The 15,734-nt window shown below is 45.0% G+C and overlaps 1 protein-coding gene across 2 annotated transcripts in view; it reads left to right on the plus strand.

The window, feature by feature from the left end:
• Positions 1 to 15,734, plus strand: part of ptch1 (patched 1) — a 54,327-nt gene that overhangs the window by 25,145 nt on the left and 13,448 nt on the right. For both annotated transcript variants that reach the window (XM_086206379.1, XM_086206378.1), the window contains exons 9-17: positions 778 to 909; positions 1,018 to 1,173; positions 1,779 to 1,877; positions 2,795 to 2,920; positions 6,184 to 6,302; positions 6,844 to 7,510; positions 8,135 to 8,444; positions 9,863 to 10,005; positions 14,544 to 14,727. In XM_086206379.1, coding sequence (XP_086062505.1) covers positions 778 to 909; positions 1,018 to 1,173; positions 1,779 to 1,877; positions 2,795 to 2,920; positions 6,184 to 6,302; positions 6,844 to 7,510; positions 8,135 to 8,444; positions 9,863 to 10,005; positions 14,544 to 14,727 — 1,936 coding nt within the window. The remainder of the gene's footprint in view (positions 1 to 777; positions 910 to 1,017; positions 1,174 to 1,778; positions 1,878 to 2,794; positions 2,921 to 6,183; positions 6,303 to 6,843; positions 7,511 to 8,134; positions 8,445 to 9,862; positions 10,006 to 14,543; positions 14,728 to 15,734) is intronic.

Raw genomic sequence — 15,734 nt, forward strand, 5'->3', positions numbered from 1 at the left:
GTACGATTTGGGCGTGTCTGTGAGAATAGTATGTGCATGTATGTCGGAATGTGCCTGATACATTTGTGAGTTCACACGTGGTTGGTTGTGTGTGCGTGTGTGTTTGTGTGTGTGTGTTTCCTAATGTGTGTCAGCCAGCATTGCTCCCCACTGAGCAATAACTGCAGTTCAATGTCGAAGCCATCTGTCTGCCGCAAGATAGTAAGGGAGGGAGTGGGTGGATCATGGTAGTGTCTGCGTGTTCTCCCAAATATCTCCTACAACAGAGGCTGGCTTCATTACTCAGCGCTGTGATTTTACACACGGGGCATACTCTGTACCTGGAGACATGCAGTTGTTTATCAGAGGCTGGATAATACTCCTGTTGTCTGAGGTACGGATTTGATTAAATAGGTACTTCTACACTTTTGGAGTACATATTTCAGGAGGGATTAAGTAAATAAAGGAAGTACTTTTGAGGATTAAATCATTGTCAGATTAACGCTAACTATTAACTAGGCTGTTGGAAGGAATCTGGCAAAATTTGCCCCACCTTTATTCTGCAGAAGCAGAACAAAGAAGAAAGAATAAAGTAGCCCATCAAAATGAATATCAACTTAATGAATGTTCACTGCGGTTTTACTACATTTGGGAAGATGTTTTGCTCTCTGTTTTGTAAATTATGAACTTGAGTCACAGGAAATATCTCATTTACAATAAGGTCAATGGTCATAATTGCTGTCCATGTGAATATAAGTTCTCTCGCTTTATCTCTCTGTCTCTCTCTCTCTTTTTCAGGCGGTGCTGCAGAGTGTGTCAGCAAATTCGTCTCAGAAAGTCTTGTCATTCACCACCACCACTCTGGAAGATATTCTCAAGTCTTTCTCTGACATCAGTGTCATTCGCGTGGCCAGTGGTTACTTGCTGATGGTGAGAAGAGGTTTAAATTCATTTAAAACAGGAGGTAATGAGGTATTTCCACATATTGGATTCTCCTAGACACTAGTGTATGTTTGTGCGTGTGTGTTGTGTCCTCAGCTGGCCTATGCGTGTCTGACCATGCTGCGGTGGGACTGTGCCAAATCTCAGGGGGCTGTAGGATTGGCAGGGGTCCTGCTGGTAACGCTGTCTGTGGCAGCTGGTCTTGGCCTCTGCTCTCTACTGGGCATCTCCTTCAATGCTGCCACCACACAGGTACCTCACACACACACACACACACACACACACACACACACACACACACACACACACACACACACACACACCGCTGGACAGTTGGCAGAGATAATTACAGTATGTGAATATGAATGCTTCACTTCTCAGCTTAAGTGGATCTGTCTACATTTACATCCATGTTTGAAAAGTGGGTTTTCATTTCGGTCTTAAAATTTAAAAAGTTGGGATTAGTTCGTGGTTTCTGTCATGGCCACCTGGACATAATGCATATGTTTTGGGATAAATACCAAATCGTTTTTTGACACCTTTCCATGTGAAGTAAAGAAACCAAAGTTCTAACATATAAATTTGTCTAGAAAAGACAACACACTAAACGAATTAGCTGTATTTCATTTGTCATCCAGATTTTATAGAGGTATTTTCTTACTGTTATCCTTTGAGAACATCTTGAGCTCTCCCTGGAATTTTGTGGATCAATTCCTGCACTTAATCACCCCCCCCCCCCCAAAAAAAAACACAAAAAACAAACAAACCACTGGTTAAAAACTTCAGGACTAGAAGACCACATATCCGCTATGTAGGCCACGTTCCTCCCGGTGGCTCACGAAGTGTTTGTACCGCAGGTGTTGCCGTTCTTGGCTCTGGGTGTTGGAGTGGATGATGTCTTCCTCCTCGCTCATGCCTTCAGTGAGACCGGACAGAACAAGCGGATCCCCTTTGAGGTGAGGCAAACATCCGAACTGTCAACCGCTGCCCCTCCGCTGCCTCATTTCCTCAGTGGAGGAATGCGTGAAAGCCTGTCTGTGCCTGTGATGTAGCATCAAACAACCCATGTGCCTCACACACTCGCCCCACTTATCTCCCCAAAGCCCCATGTTAAATATGTTTCTTGTTTAAGCAGAAAACTTCCACACAAGTAGGTTGAGGCACACTCTGAATTAAACAAAATAAACAGAAAAAAGTAATCAACTTCAGTGTTTACATTATTGTGTGTGTGTGGTGTGTGTGTGTGTGTGGTGTGGGATAACTTTTCATCTCCACAGGGGGAAGACGCAGGCATGCATTTGCTTGTTTTTGTTTTTCCCCGTTTCCCTCTTCTTCTAGCTCTTGTCGCTATGCCTCCCTCAACCCCCAGCTTCCTTTGTGTGGCTGAGATGAAAACTAAACAGAGCTGAACCTGATCTCTCCTGTCTCACACACACATACAGACAGACAGACAGACACACATACATACAAATATGCACATGCCTGCAGACACTCCCTGTGTGGTCCTGCACGTCCTCAAATCTTCACACAATTGCCGCCCAAAACCCTCCTGGGTCTTTGAATGCTTATCACTTCTCTGTTTGTGTGTATTTTACTTGAAGAAATAGTTTAAAAAAAGAGTGGATATTTGCAGCAGATCTGTTTTGAGAAACAGCAGGTCATTATGTCCTTTCTTTCTTCCACTCTTTCCCTCTATGCTGGGAGGCAGTGGATTGTCTAAGAGCACTTGAGGCTTCAAAATCGCTGCAATCACTGTCAGTTACACCAGTACTATGATAATTGTACATAATCTCCAGTAGTACTCGTTTGCCTTCAGCTACGGTGTGATCAAAAGAGTTGACTTGCAGTGCTGTTCCTTTCATCTACTTCTCAGGATCGTACGGGCGAGTGTCTGAAGAGGACTGGGGCCAGCGTAGCTCTCACCTCCATCAGTAACGTCACAGCATTCTTCATGGCAGCCCTCATCCCAATCCCAGCGCTCAGAGCCTTCTCTTTACAGGTATGCTGGGCAGTGTGTGTGTGTGTGTGTGTGTGTGTGTGTGTGTGTGTGTGCGTGTGTGAGAGAGAGAGACAAAGAAAAAGGTCAATCACGTAGGGCCCCTCTCCCTCACTAATCATCTCGTTCCAGTCCTCATTGGCTCCAGATTTCTCTGTTTTATTGATTTTCATTCATCACACTGAATGTGTGTGTATATGTGTGTGTGTGTGTGTGTGTGTGTGTACGTGTGTGTGTGTGTGTGTGTGTGTCCCGCCCCTTTTTTTTTAGGCTGTTTCATGGTGGGCCGGGTGTCTGTCCAGATTGTGGCTGAGGTCCGTGTAACTGAATCCCCTGTGAATGTGTGCGTGTGAGAGAGAGAGAGAGAGAGAGAGAGAGAGAGAGAGAGAGAGAGAGTTTGGGTGTGCATGCGTATGTGTGCATACATGTATATATGTATGTGCTGAAAGTTGTAGAATCTGTGTGGGAGGTTTGAAAAGCAATGCTGTAGCTCTTTCCGTGTGTGTGTGTGTGTGTGTGTGCTTCAGGTGGGGTGGGGTTGGGTGGGGGGCCCTGACTTCTCTTGCATCTGTCAGTAATTATAGACATCATTAGACCAGTAAGGCCTGGGACAGAAGGAGCCGTCTGTCACTGCAGCAAAATGATTCAGTCATCCGTGAATAGTCAATTCATACCAACACTCATTCAGACACACGGCCACGAGTAACAGAATTAAACAAGAAGATGCAGTACATATAGAAACATCCGTTGACATGCCAGGTAACTGGTGGTGAGGTGGAGGTGGTGGTGTGTGTTGGGGGGATGTCTGTGTGACATAGCAGGTCAGCAGTATATGCCACATACTGCAGAGATTGTATAAATCACCTAGAAAGTGGGTTTGAACATAATGATTCATTTGCAATACTGAATTTGATCTGTAATAAAATTGCACTTCTATTAGCTGTTGTTTTAAAGGGTGAAAGCGCAATGGGGGGTGATTTTTTTTTACACAGATTTGGTGCAACATCTAGAAAAAATAATTATGACCTCTCAAGAAATCAGACAAATGATGGAAAATACATCCAAACTACCAATTAAGGCACCAAGCCTTGAAGAGCATCAGGTAAAATGTGTGTGTCTTTGAGGTGCAGGGAAATGTAGAAAATGTAGCTCTCAAAATGCTGAAGAGGTGTAGGAACCCTGACTAAAGTTTGAGATTATGCATTAGCATAATGTCTTGTTCGTTGGCTGTATTTATGATCATTGTCACTGTCATCATCATCTCCCTCTCTCTTTCTTGTCTCCCTTCCCTCTGCGTTGATGATTAGAAACATTTGTCGATGCAGTCTGTTATTTAAAAAAAGGAGGTGTTGTAATGTAGTTGCAAGAGGAAGCGGAAATTAATCCCAGGATCAACGAGATACATCCGAGTGCGTAAAGATTTTGTCCTCTTCTTTTCCATCTCCTAGTCGCCAGTGTAACAGTGGCTGTGACCACTCATGACACCTTGAGTCACGCTTGCAACAGATGCTCATGCCTTTTGTCTGTTAGCCTTGAGGACGTCCACCTCCCACGCCGTGGTCATGAGTCTGTGCTGGTCTGTACAGAGACATACTTCCCCAGTTTGCTAATAATCTTTTCTGGGAAACTTATCGAAGGCTTGAACTATTTACGCAGATAAAATCAAATAAAACAGAGACGCTGCAGTACAGTAGCAGCAGTATTGGTGGTAATACACTGCATTTCAACTGAGCTAATAGGGATTTCTGGCTCTCTCTTTCTGACACTCGCTGAGACACACACACACACACACACACACACACACACACTCATTAACACGCACGCACGGACCCACACATGCAGGGAGGCAGGATTTCACCGCAGTGAGTACAATATTAGCATGTGTGGATAGATGGCTCAAGTACAGCAAGTCTGTCAAAAATGATCCATTTACCTCATGGGTCTAATCCCAGCAGCCTCATTTTAGGCACACACATTTAGAAGCAGCCATTCACTGATGCAACACACACACACACACACACACACACACACACACACACACACACACACACACACACACAGCATGCATTTTTTTCCTCTTTTGGTTTGATGAGTTGAAAGCAGACTTACATATGCCAGAAGTTGTGTGTGTATCTTTATCAACAAGAGGCACTTTCTGTCATTCATTTTACTTCTTGATATCAGTCTGACATTCACTTCCTTCCATCCCGATGAAAAAAGGAAAAAAAGACAGGGATTTAGTCCAGATAACAACACGAAAACACACACAGGAACACACACACTCATGTGTGGAAGACAGATGTGATGATAAATCTTCCCACTCTGGGGTCAGCTCGCGGTCAAAGTGTGTGTGTGTGTGTGTGTGTGTGTGTGTGTGTGTGTGTGTGTGTGTGTGTTGGAATCAACTGGGCCAATTGAGAATGAATTGTTCTTCTGCTCTGCCTCTTTTTATCTCTCACATTATTCCTCTTCGTTGTTGATTGAGTCGTGAGCTGAGGAATGAGGGAGGGTGAGGATGTGTGTGTGTTTGGTTGGTGTTAAGGTGTGGTAGATATGTGTGTATGTGTGCATATTTTGTTGCGAGTTTGTGTGTAAGGATGTGTGTTGTCTGTACAGCCGCAGCGCCTGCTCATCACCTCAGGCCCCGCGGGCCTCTGGCTCCTTGGGTGGTCTGGCACACACACACACATGGGATTGTGTGTATGTGCGTGTCTGTGCATGTGTCTGTGTGTAGTGGTCTGGCAAGATCCAGATTGTACTCTGGGCAGGGCCCCAACCTAACCCCAACCCCCACCCTCTGCTCCAGTGCACCACCTTCAAATATTTAACCACAACACTGTACTGGCTTCTATTACACACAGACACACATACCTCGCTTTTTACTCTCCACTCAGTGTTTTGGTCTTGAAAGGAACTGAACATGTGTTGAAAGGCGATTTTTTCCCTGACGCCAGCTCATTTCGTTTGTGTTATTTTAAGGTGTACGTAAGCCTCGCCAGCGTTTAGGTCTTTGAGGTTGTAACAACTAAAACATCTTTAAAATCATTTGGCACGTCTTACTTGTCAGTACACAGGAATATTTATTGAAGAATCTTTTTTAAACGCCGGCATTATTTCTTTTTTTTTTATTCGGACAAGATGTTCACTTTTTTATTAGTTCATTCTCTATCCATCACTTTTACATTGTCAACAAATCAGTAAATACATACCAAGAATGAGTTCTGGTGACTTTTCACACGCGTTGACATAGATGCTTTTCCTGACAGGCCGCAGTTGTAGTGGTGTTCAACTTCGCCATGGTGCTGCTCATCTTCCCCGCCATCCTCAGCATGGACCTCTACCGCAGAGAAGACAGACGTTTCGACATTTTCTGTTGCTTCTACAGGTGTGAACACACGCAGGCAGACAGACACGTACAGAGACGTTCTTTCATTTGGGATGGAGGTTAATGCTCTCCTGTTGTCTGTTCATTAAATGGTTCCTTTCATGTGCTCCTCTGATCTAACACTTATCCCTTTTTCATATCATCACCTAAATCCTTGCAGTCAAAAGCTAATTACTGCTCAAGTTGTCTGTTTCTCTTTGGCTGCCTGCTTATTTGGCTGGCTGTTTGTCTGTCACAGTCTTTATTAAACTTCCCTCGTCTGCCTGCCAGTCTGGGCATGCTTGTTGGCACAGCAGCCATACAGATGTGCACTCACACTATTAAATTTCCTTGTTGGGTCTCGGCTCTATATTTTTTCGTTGGCAAAGAGAAGACTCACAATAACACAAGACTGTTACAAGATTCCTTTTAAAAAAAAATTTGCCCCATTCAGTGAAATTAAACATTTCATTGTGATAAAAATCTATGTAAGATTTTCCTTCCTTCTGTTCTCTGTCTTCCAGTTCATGCTCTGACACTTTCCACTGTCTTCTCTCTTCAGCCCTTGCGCCAATCGCGTGATCCAGATTGAGCCTCAGGCGTACCTAGATGGGGCAGACGGGAGTCGATACAGCCCTCCACCGTCCTACCGCACAGCTCCTCCCTCATATCGTACACCGCCTCCAAGCTACAGCAGCCCACCTCCCTCCTACAGTAGCCATGGCTTCGCCCAGCAGACCCAGATCACCATGCAGTCCACCGTGCAGCTCAGGACCGAGTACGACCCCCGCACGCAGGCTTTCTACACCACAGCCGAACCGAGATCGCAGATCTCTGTACAGCCAATCAACCCGGCGCCTGCCAGGAGCAACCCAAGTAACGACTATTACAGCGGCAACACCAGCGGCAGCCGAAGCAGCAGCAGCAACCAAGGCAATCACAACAACAACAACAGCGGGAGCCGAAGTAACGGGGCATCTCGAGGTTCCGCCAGTTTCTCCCATCTTCATCCTCCTGGTGCTTCAAGTTCCAGCTCAGTTCCTCAGGGTGATGCTGCCTCAGCAACCAGCCCAACCCCAGAAAACAACAGTTCCACAAGGGACCTGCTGTCCCAGCATGGAGAGGCTTCACTGAGCCTGCGCTGCCTCAACCCCCCCTGCAGCCGCTGGACATTGGCTTCATTTGCTGAAAAGCACTACGCTCCCTTCCTTCTGCAGCCCACCACCAAGGTGAGTTGAGTGTCTTTGAGCCTGTGAGTAAAGTGGGTCGAGGGGTTGTGGTTAGACAGGAAGTGGCTGTGTCCTGTTTGAGTCATATACAAGCACACTCTAAACCCACCCCCCCCACACCCCCACCCCACACACACACACACACACACACACACACACACACACACACACAGATGGTCTGACCTCAGTCTAGTGGGTGGCCAGTCCTCTAAAAGCTCACAGAGCTGAAATCATCTGGTGGCCTGTACTTGACATTATTAGAGAATCCTGCTCGTTTCATCACAATGTCAGATGTTTCTCCATATTGCCAAATTGTTTCATGCACTTCCCTGATTGCTGGATGCCTTAATCCAATCCCTTACTGCCAAATGACTAAAATGAAAATTCCAACTTTATTCCAACTTTATTCTTTTGTTTTTTTTTTGCATTTTGCTCCATCATTTCTAACAGCTATGATAACAGTGTATGATCCACAGTTATTACTATGATCTGAAAACATAAGGTCAGATAATCAGAAGCTTTGCAAACAAGTTGCAAGTAGCAAAGATGCATTAAAAGTGAAAAAACTCAAAATACAGCTTGGTTCCACAGCTTGATAATTCATCTATTTGCATATGTTTGCAGGTGGTTGTGATCGTGCTGTTCCTCTGCTTACTGGGGGTCAGTTTATACGGGACCACCCAGGTGAGGGATGGCCTGGAGCTGACGGACATTGTACCGAGGGAAACCAGCGAGTATGACTTCATCGGCACCCAGTTCAAGTTCTTCTCCTTCTATAACATGTATGTGGTGACACAGCGGGCTGATTACGCCCAGAACCAGCCTCTGCTGCACCAGCTGCACCAACGGTTCCACACTGTTCGCTATGTGCTAAAGGAGGACAATGGACAGCTGCCCCCCATGTGGCTTCACTACTTCAGGGACTGGCTGCAAGGTAATAGATTAGATAAAGCCATGTGATCAGGGGTCGGAGGTTAAATCTTTCACTGATGATTTTGTTATGATTTTGCCATGTTATGATTTAACATCACTGTTAAACGAGGACAGCTCAGGCATGGGGTTAATTTACTTCCCCTATAAATGGGTTTGAGATCATAATTTTCTCTTGTGTTTTGACATGATTCTGCAGGAAACAAGATGTTGGGCTTGAGTTCAGAATTAGGAGGGACTGCAAAAATGGACCCTGGCAGTAGCTTATTAAGAACACTTGCTTCTTCCATAAGTGGGGGTGACGGACAAGGACAAAGGGAGGGTCATGTTTTTATGCTGGGCCTCAGGCAACATGTTTGAGCCTTTGGCAGGAGGGAGGGAGGGAGGGAGAGGGAGAGGGAGAGGAAGAGAGAGAGAGAGAGATAAATGATGGCAGTGTTACTCAAAACCCAATACACTCATCCAGCTCATGCTTGTAGAAAACTTTACTCAGTATTTACTACTTCAAAATGAAGTGGCATAGGGGTTGGCACAGAATATAGTCATCACAACACTTCTTGTGATATGTTGTCTTTACACTGCCACCAAATATCTGTATTTTTTTTTGTATCAAAACAGCAGGTGTTATGCTTGGTAGCTTCATCTGAGATGTCAAAATCAGTCAATCTGATACCCAAATACCCTGATTACATACACATTTCCCTTGTTTGTAGGTGTATTTTTCCTCTTCAGTTACACAGATATCGTGATATGTCATCAGTGAAGCGTCTTGGCTGGCTGTTCGCGCGGCAGCACTGGCAGCTCCTAAGAACGATACATTGCCGCTGAGCAATGATATTATCCTCCTCATGTCAACCTCATCCTTGAATTCTTAGAAGTCATGCACGATGAGGAAGTGCACTCGCTGACTTTTCTTCTTCTAACTCCAAAACATATTGTGCGAGTCTGTGTGTGAGCTGGCTGGGAACCACACAGAGAGTGTGCGGGTGCGAGAGGGAACTGTGTCTGATATTGCTCTCTGCGATGGTGGGACAAATTGGAGCCAGACAGGCCAAGGAACGAGACCCAAAACAACATCTCCCACAGACGGACCACAGCGTGGGCCTTGGGAGAGCCAGGAGGAGGGGAGCGAGACACATATGGATTGGAGAGTAGCATAGAGAAGGAGACACATGTTACTGATATTTTCCCTAATGATGTCTTTGAATAAAAAGCACCAGATTGTAGGCTTTTGAAGTCTTGTTTGGTGGTTCAGATTGGAACTGAGTGATCATATTAAATCAATCAAGCCTATTATATGTTTAGGGTAAAGTTTCAGTGTTGTGTTAGCTTCTCTTGTTCGGTGCTGACTTGTTATGTGTTTTGTTTTCCTCTAACTTTTCCAAGTGTTCCTATCTAAACAATCTTGTGGTTTCCTTCCAGGTCTGCAGCAGGCTTTTGACAAGGACTGGGAGGCCGGCCGCATCACTTTAAACAGTTACAGTACCGGTTCTGATGATGGCATCCTGGCGTATAAGCTTCTGGTGCAGACAGGACGCAGAGACAAGCCCATAAACTTCAACCTGGTATGTTTGAGATTTAAACTCATGTCATTTATTCCCGTAGTGATTCAAACCAAATATATGAGGAAACCTACATGACAGTCTGTTTTCAGTCACGCCGACTGCAATGTCAACACGGAGATACTGATCTGTGTCAAAGCTACTTTGTCCTTTTGTGTGTGCATGTGCAGCACATGTGCCTCTTTAGCGCCTTCTGATTGGGGCATGAGGAGCTACACCCACCTTATAAACTTTCTCCCGCTCTCTCTGTCTCTCTCTCTCTCTGTTTCTCTTTGTCCGTCCGTCTTCATATTCTCTCTTTTTTGTGATGACTTTACCGAGTCCAGGAATTTAAAGCTCTCACTGGGACTGCTGCCTGCCTCTGAAAAACCTATTAACTCTTCATTTAAATCATTTATCCGACATGGTAGATCTGTGTGTGTGTGTGTGTGTGTGTGTGTGTGTGTGTGTGTGTGTGTGTGTGTGTGTGTGATGGATGTACAAGGATAAAGGGCCTTGACAGTGAGATGTCTCCCCTTTAGCGTCAAGCTCGTCAGTTTAACACATTGTCAGCGACTCCAGTTATGGTTTGTAGCTGGAGACGTTGGAAGATGTAAAAATAAAACTCCTGCATGACCCAGGGGATCTATAAATAATTGGACTGGATTGTTGAGCTGTGTGGGAAAAGAAAAGTTCTAATTGTCATAATGATGTGGAATCCCTAAAGAAGTGACAAGATTTTGAACACAAATCAGTTTTAGCTCTGAGATTCGCTTGAGCATCAGTGAGAGGCTGGTGCAGAGCGCTACATTCAAACAGGCGGCTGTCGTTTGCTTCCTGTAACCACTCGATGGCGCTATGACTTAAATTCAGCTCATAGATGTCAACAGGCTGAGCGAGTGAAGTTTTAAAAATTTGACCACGTAGCGTCACAGTTTCAAACATAGTCTTCGCAGTAACCCAAGTTCTTGAGGAGTTTTTGACCAAATATACAATGGATCAGGTCAACCTACTAGGAGGAGTGTATGAATGTAAAACAGGGTATTTGCTGCTGCCACCAGATGGTGCTATGATTGATCAGGAGCAAACTTTTATCGGCCTCTTCCCTGACCCGTTCTACACCTCTCCACCAACTTTGGTGAAAATCAGTGTTGTAGTTTTTGTGCAAACCAGCTGACAGGCGGGTAAACCATCCAAAACATGACTGTGATAATTAAGCAAATTCTGCTTTGTTTTCCTGTCGCTCCCAATTTGGTAGAGAGGCTAAAACATTTGCTGTTCATAGCATGTTTGGTAGAATAAAAAACAGCCAGATTACACTAGTGTTGGTGTTGCCAAAAGATGTCAGTGCAATTCTGTTCAAAACACCCTGCAGAGAGAGGTGGGTTCAGGTGCTGCCACACATCCACTGTGGAACTGCAGAGGGACACCATGGAGGTCCGGAACAAGACAGGGAAGAAAAAAAAAAGATCAAATCAGGCCTCTTCTTTGTCTGCGGAAAGTTGCCAACAAGCTGATAATGAGTGGGGAGATGCGAGACGGAGATTATGTTTGTGGAGCTGAGGAAATCTGCCGAGCTTTAACAGGCCAATGAATGCTGTTTTTATTATGGTACTACCTCCAAAGAACTACATACATGGATGCATGGATGCATTCTTTGGCAGGAAAAAGGGAAAACAGAAGATCAGGAAATATAAAAGCCAAATTCCTTGGCCCTGCTTTCTTCAAACCCCAAACACAATGCAAGCCATGTCCTTTTCAACATTAATTCTCCTCAAAGATGATTAACTTTGACTTATAGCTCCACTGTGTCTCATATGTATATTTGTGTGTGTCTGTTCAAGTCATGCATGTTTGGAGATTTATCTGCTCTTAGCTGGTTGTTTTATTTCTGCTTATTATGGCTTTTAAACTCACTCGCTGAGCTCCGCTGCAGCTGCAGCAGCAGCAGCACCAACAGCAGCAGCAACAGCAGCACACTACTCCCTTCCACTTGCCTGCAGAAAGCAGAGACAGGCCTGGTGTGCGGCCCCTCTGACATCACTTCCTGTGCCTGTGAGGGAACTGTATTTGCCGTGAGGCGTAGGGGCCGCCAGCGGAGCCGCCTGGGCTTCTCGTGACAGCTTGAAGACATACAGTTGTTGCCTATCCCGCTGTTCAATTCAATCCAGATCCTCTGGAATCCAGCTCTCTCTCTCTCTCCCTCTCCCTCCTTCACCAACTCTTGCTTGCGCTACCTCTCTTGATCGGCCTGTCTTTGCCTCCCTCCCTTTCCCTCCCTCCATGCTCTACTGCTGTGTCCCCTTTCAATGAGAGGAGCTTAAACACGTGGTTTCTTTGAGGCTGCTCTGTGCATTTGTATGTTTTGAGTGTGTGTTCTGCTTTTGCCCGTTGTGTGAGTACATCCAGCAGTAGCTGTTTTTTGTGCCTGGAAATGAGGACCAGATCTTTTCAAACCCTGGCAAATTACAAAGCTGATGTTTTATTTTGATATGCCACACCATGGATGTGTGCAGCAGTGTTCTGCCTTTGATCTGGTACTACTAACATTTCTCTTTGTGCTGGCCAACCATTTGTTCCTTATGGTTTAGTCCCGGGAGTCACATGAAAGCTGGTTGTGTCTGTTTTTGTGTGGTTTCAGTATAAGGCAATAAATAAGGTAGTAATAAGTCAGTAGAAAAATAAAGCTTTGAAGAGAGAAGCAGGTAGGATGGACACGAGGAGGAGGTTGAATGTTTGACTGTGAATGCTCTCTTGAGCTTTTCCTCTCAGGCCAGGTTGGTCTGTGGCGCCGGGCATTCTGGGTACCCATAGGGGTCAGGAGAAGCAAGTGTGAGCAACATTTGTACAGATGTCGTGTTATTTTTATAGCTCTACTCCATTTGCTGGGTGGCATTTCCTTCAGTGTTAACAACCAGGTTAACTACACACAGACGCGCTCAGGGACTCCAGCCAATTTTTTTATTGTTATGCTAACTCAAGCAATTTTTTTTTCTCTCCACCTTCCCCATCACCAAAAAAAAAAAAACCCTCGCGCATTCTCCATCTACCTAACCCCATTAGTCCAACCTCACCCCTGAACCTTCCCCTTCCTCAGTGAAAGAGGGATTTATGGCTGTGTGAAGGGAGGACGGCAGAACGATGTGCTGTAAATGTTTTAACTCTCAATGCTAGGCTACACTCGTCTGCCTCCACATGGGAGGGCTAAAGTAAGAGCGTGGAGCCAAACCCTTCTTTTCCACCTACATATCTTATCTACTGGTGACCACAGCCGTCACAGCAGCAGCCAAAGACCGCAAGAGCTTGGGATCAAATTGTAGAGAAACGCAAATGCCTCGTATAGGCTGTCAAAGAGTTTAGTTAAGCTCCAAAAAGATATTGTAAATTTCAGTGCAACGCCCGGCTGTGGGTTGGGGAAGTAGGAAGTCTGCTTGCTCCTGGTGGCTGTGCACAGATGAAAATGGAGGAAACAGCCTCCTCCTGCTTAACCAGTCTCTCTTCAAAAGCTGATGTTCTCACACATGATATATATATATATATATATATATATACACATATACTGTATGTGTGTGTGTATATATGTGTCTATATGTATATATAATGTGTATACCTTGGTTCAATCACTCATAACAGTTGCCATAACTGGCAATGAAAGTTTAAATGGTCCTGTGGTGACTACCCACAATCCTGTGGGATTTATTTTCATTTATTTGGGATGACAATGCTGTACTTTTCATGCTTCTGCTGGAATATGACAGGACAGTTACGACCAGGCTCATTCTTAGTTGCAGTAGCAAACTAAAAATCTAATTAGTCAGTGATGCAGTGCATGTTTCACTGACTAATTTGATTTTTAGTTTGTTTTCATGTCTCACAGTATGCTGTAAAATCAGTGGCCCCCTCGCAGGAAGTTGGTTTCCCAATTGACAATTCAGTACTTAGTAGCGAGTTCATCAGTGACCAGCAGCCACTGGAAAGAAAAGTACTGCTCTGCTTCCCCCAGAAATTAATTCAGAGCGCCCACAACGTTGAGCCTGAGGTTAGCCAGCCAATATCTACTATATATAAAAGGAGAAGCTGATTCAACTTTTTCCATGTTTTAATGTGGCATGATAATTCTGGGAAGCGGTGATGACAAGTACGGGAATATTCAGAAAGGAGACCAGTGTTTGACTTGTTGATTTTTTTTCCCTTTGGTTGGAAAGAGAGAGGGACTAATATTTGACTCTTATTTTGAAAGCCGCTCCGTTCTCTTGCACTCATGCATGTGTATAAATAAGCATTTCTGTGGTCTGCTCACCTGTAGAATGTTTTGGTTCAACGTGTCTCACTGCCACAATGCTTGTTCATGTCCAACATATACTACGATTCCCTAAGCCAGCCTCACCTCACACATTTTGTCCTGAATTGCACTTTTTCCAGTTGCTCATTGTTCCATTTTCAAAATTCAAAACCGAGAGTCGCCCATTATAAATATTGAGGATCCCAAGATGTGAATTAATGTGTGTCTTAATATTTGCTTTTAGGAACAAACCATCATTGATGGATCTATTTTCTTGCAGCTGACTCGTCACAGGCTTGTGGATGCAGATGGGATCATCAACCCCGGTGCCTTCTACATCTACCTAACTGCCTGGGTTAGCAATGATCCTGTGGCATACGCCGCCTCGCAGGCCAACATTCGCCCACATCCTCCCGAGTGGCTCCACGACCGTACCGACTCCATGCCCGAGACACGCCTCAGCAGTAAGTCAGCATGCCATAAGTGCACAAAATACTGCAGAAAAAGGAAATTTTAATAATAATGTTGATAGCGCCAACAAATGCAGCGCTGCTGTCCAAACCTGGAGCACAGTGCAAGTTCTGACCCACTTTTGTGGAGCTCATTGGTCTCAGCTTTGACATGTCTTTGGTTCCATAAGGCAGCTGCTACATGTGAGCGGTGTTTACCCCTTGCGGTTTGAGTTACTGCTCCTTGTCTGCCTCTTAGTTGTACGTGAGGTTGTAGACTTTACTGTACCACTGCTGTGTGTGTGTGCGTGCGTGTGTGCGTGCGTGTGTGTGCTCGTGCACACATTTGTGTATGTGTGAGCTCAGGTTGCAAGGCTGAAGACGAAGACACGGCTCATTGTGGTTCTTCTAATGGTGCCTGTGGTGAATGCTATAATCTTGGCTACCATGGGGCCCTACCATTATATACTCACACACACAAACACACACACACATACACACACGCACACGCATGCATTATTAAAACTCCCCAAACACACACCCTGTTCTAATTTCCTTACCACACACACAGACTCTAGCTCGCATTTTTAAAAAAATACAGTGATGTTGTTGTTTGACTCCAGCCTGTGATTCGGTAAAAGTCAGGAAGTGCTCCACGGGGGAGGAAAATGATTGGATAACAATGGGAGACTGGGTTTGGGTGGGTAGCACAATTGGATAACAAGCAGGAAGTCCTTTACAAGGGGGGGAATATGATTGGATAAGCAGCGTGAAGTGCTTGGCTTTGTGGGAGCCCCCCGGAGAAGATTTGGCCGAAAGCCAAACTCTGGTGTCCTAATGGAAATTTATAGTTGAGATTATAATGGGCCAAACCATGTTAGCAAGTGCTCCTGTCTGACCCTGCAGACTCTGTGGAAAACACACACACACACCCCACACACACACCAGAGTCTAGATGTAAAGATAAGTAGATAATTGATTACATTGCGAGCAAAAAATCTGAATGAACACACTGTTTTGTC

The sequence above is a fragment of the Aulostomus chinensis genome, chromosome 6, assembly GCF_037954235.1.
Source record: "Aulostomus chinensis isolate RoL2024-O1b breed Wild chromosome 6, RoL_Achi_v1.0, whole genome shotgun sequence".
Lineage (NCBI taxonomy): Eukaryota > Metazoa > Chordata > Actinopteri > Syngnathiformes > Aulostomidae > Aulostomus > Aulostomus chinensis.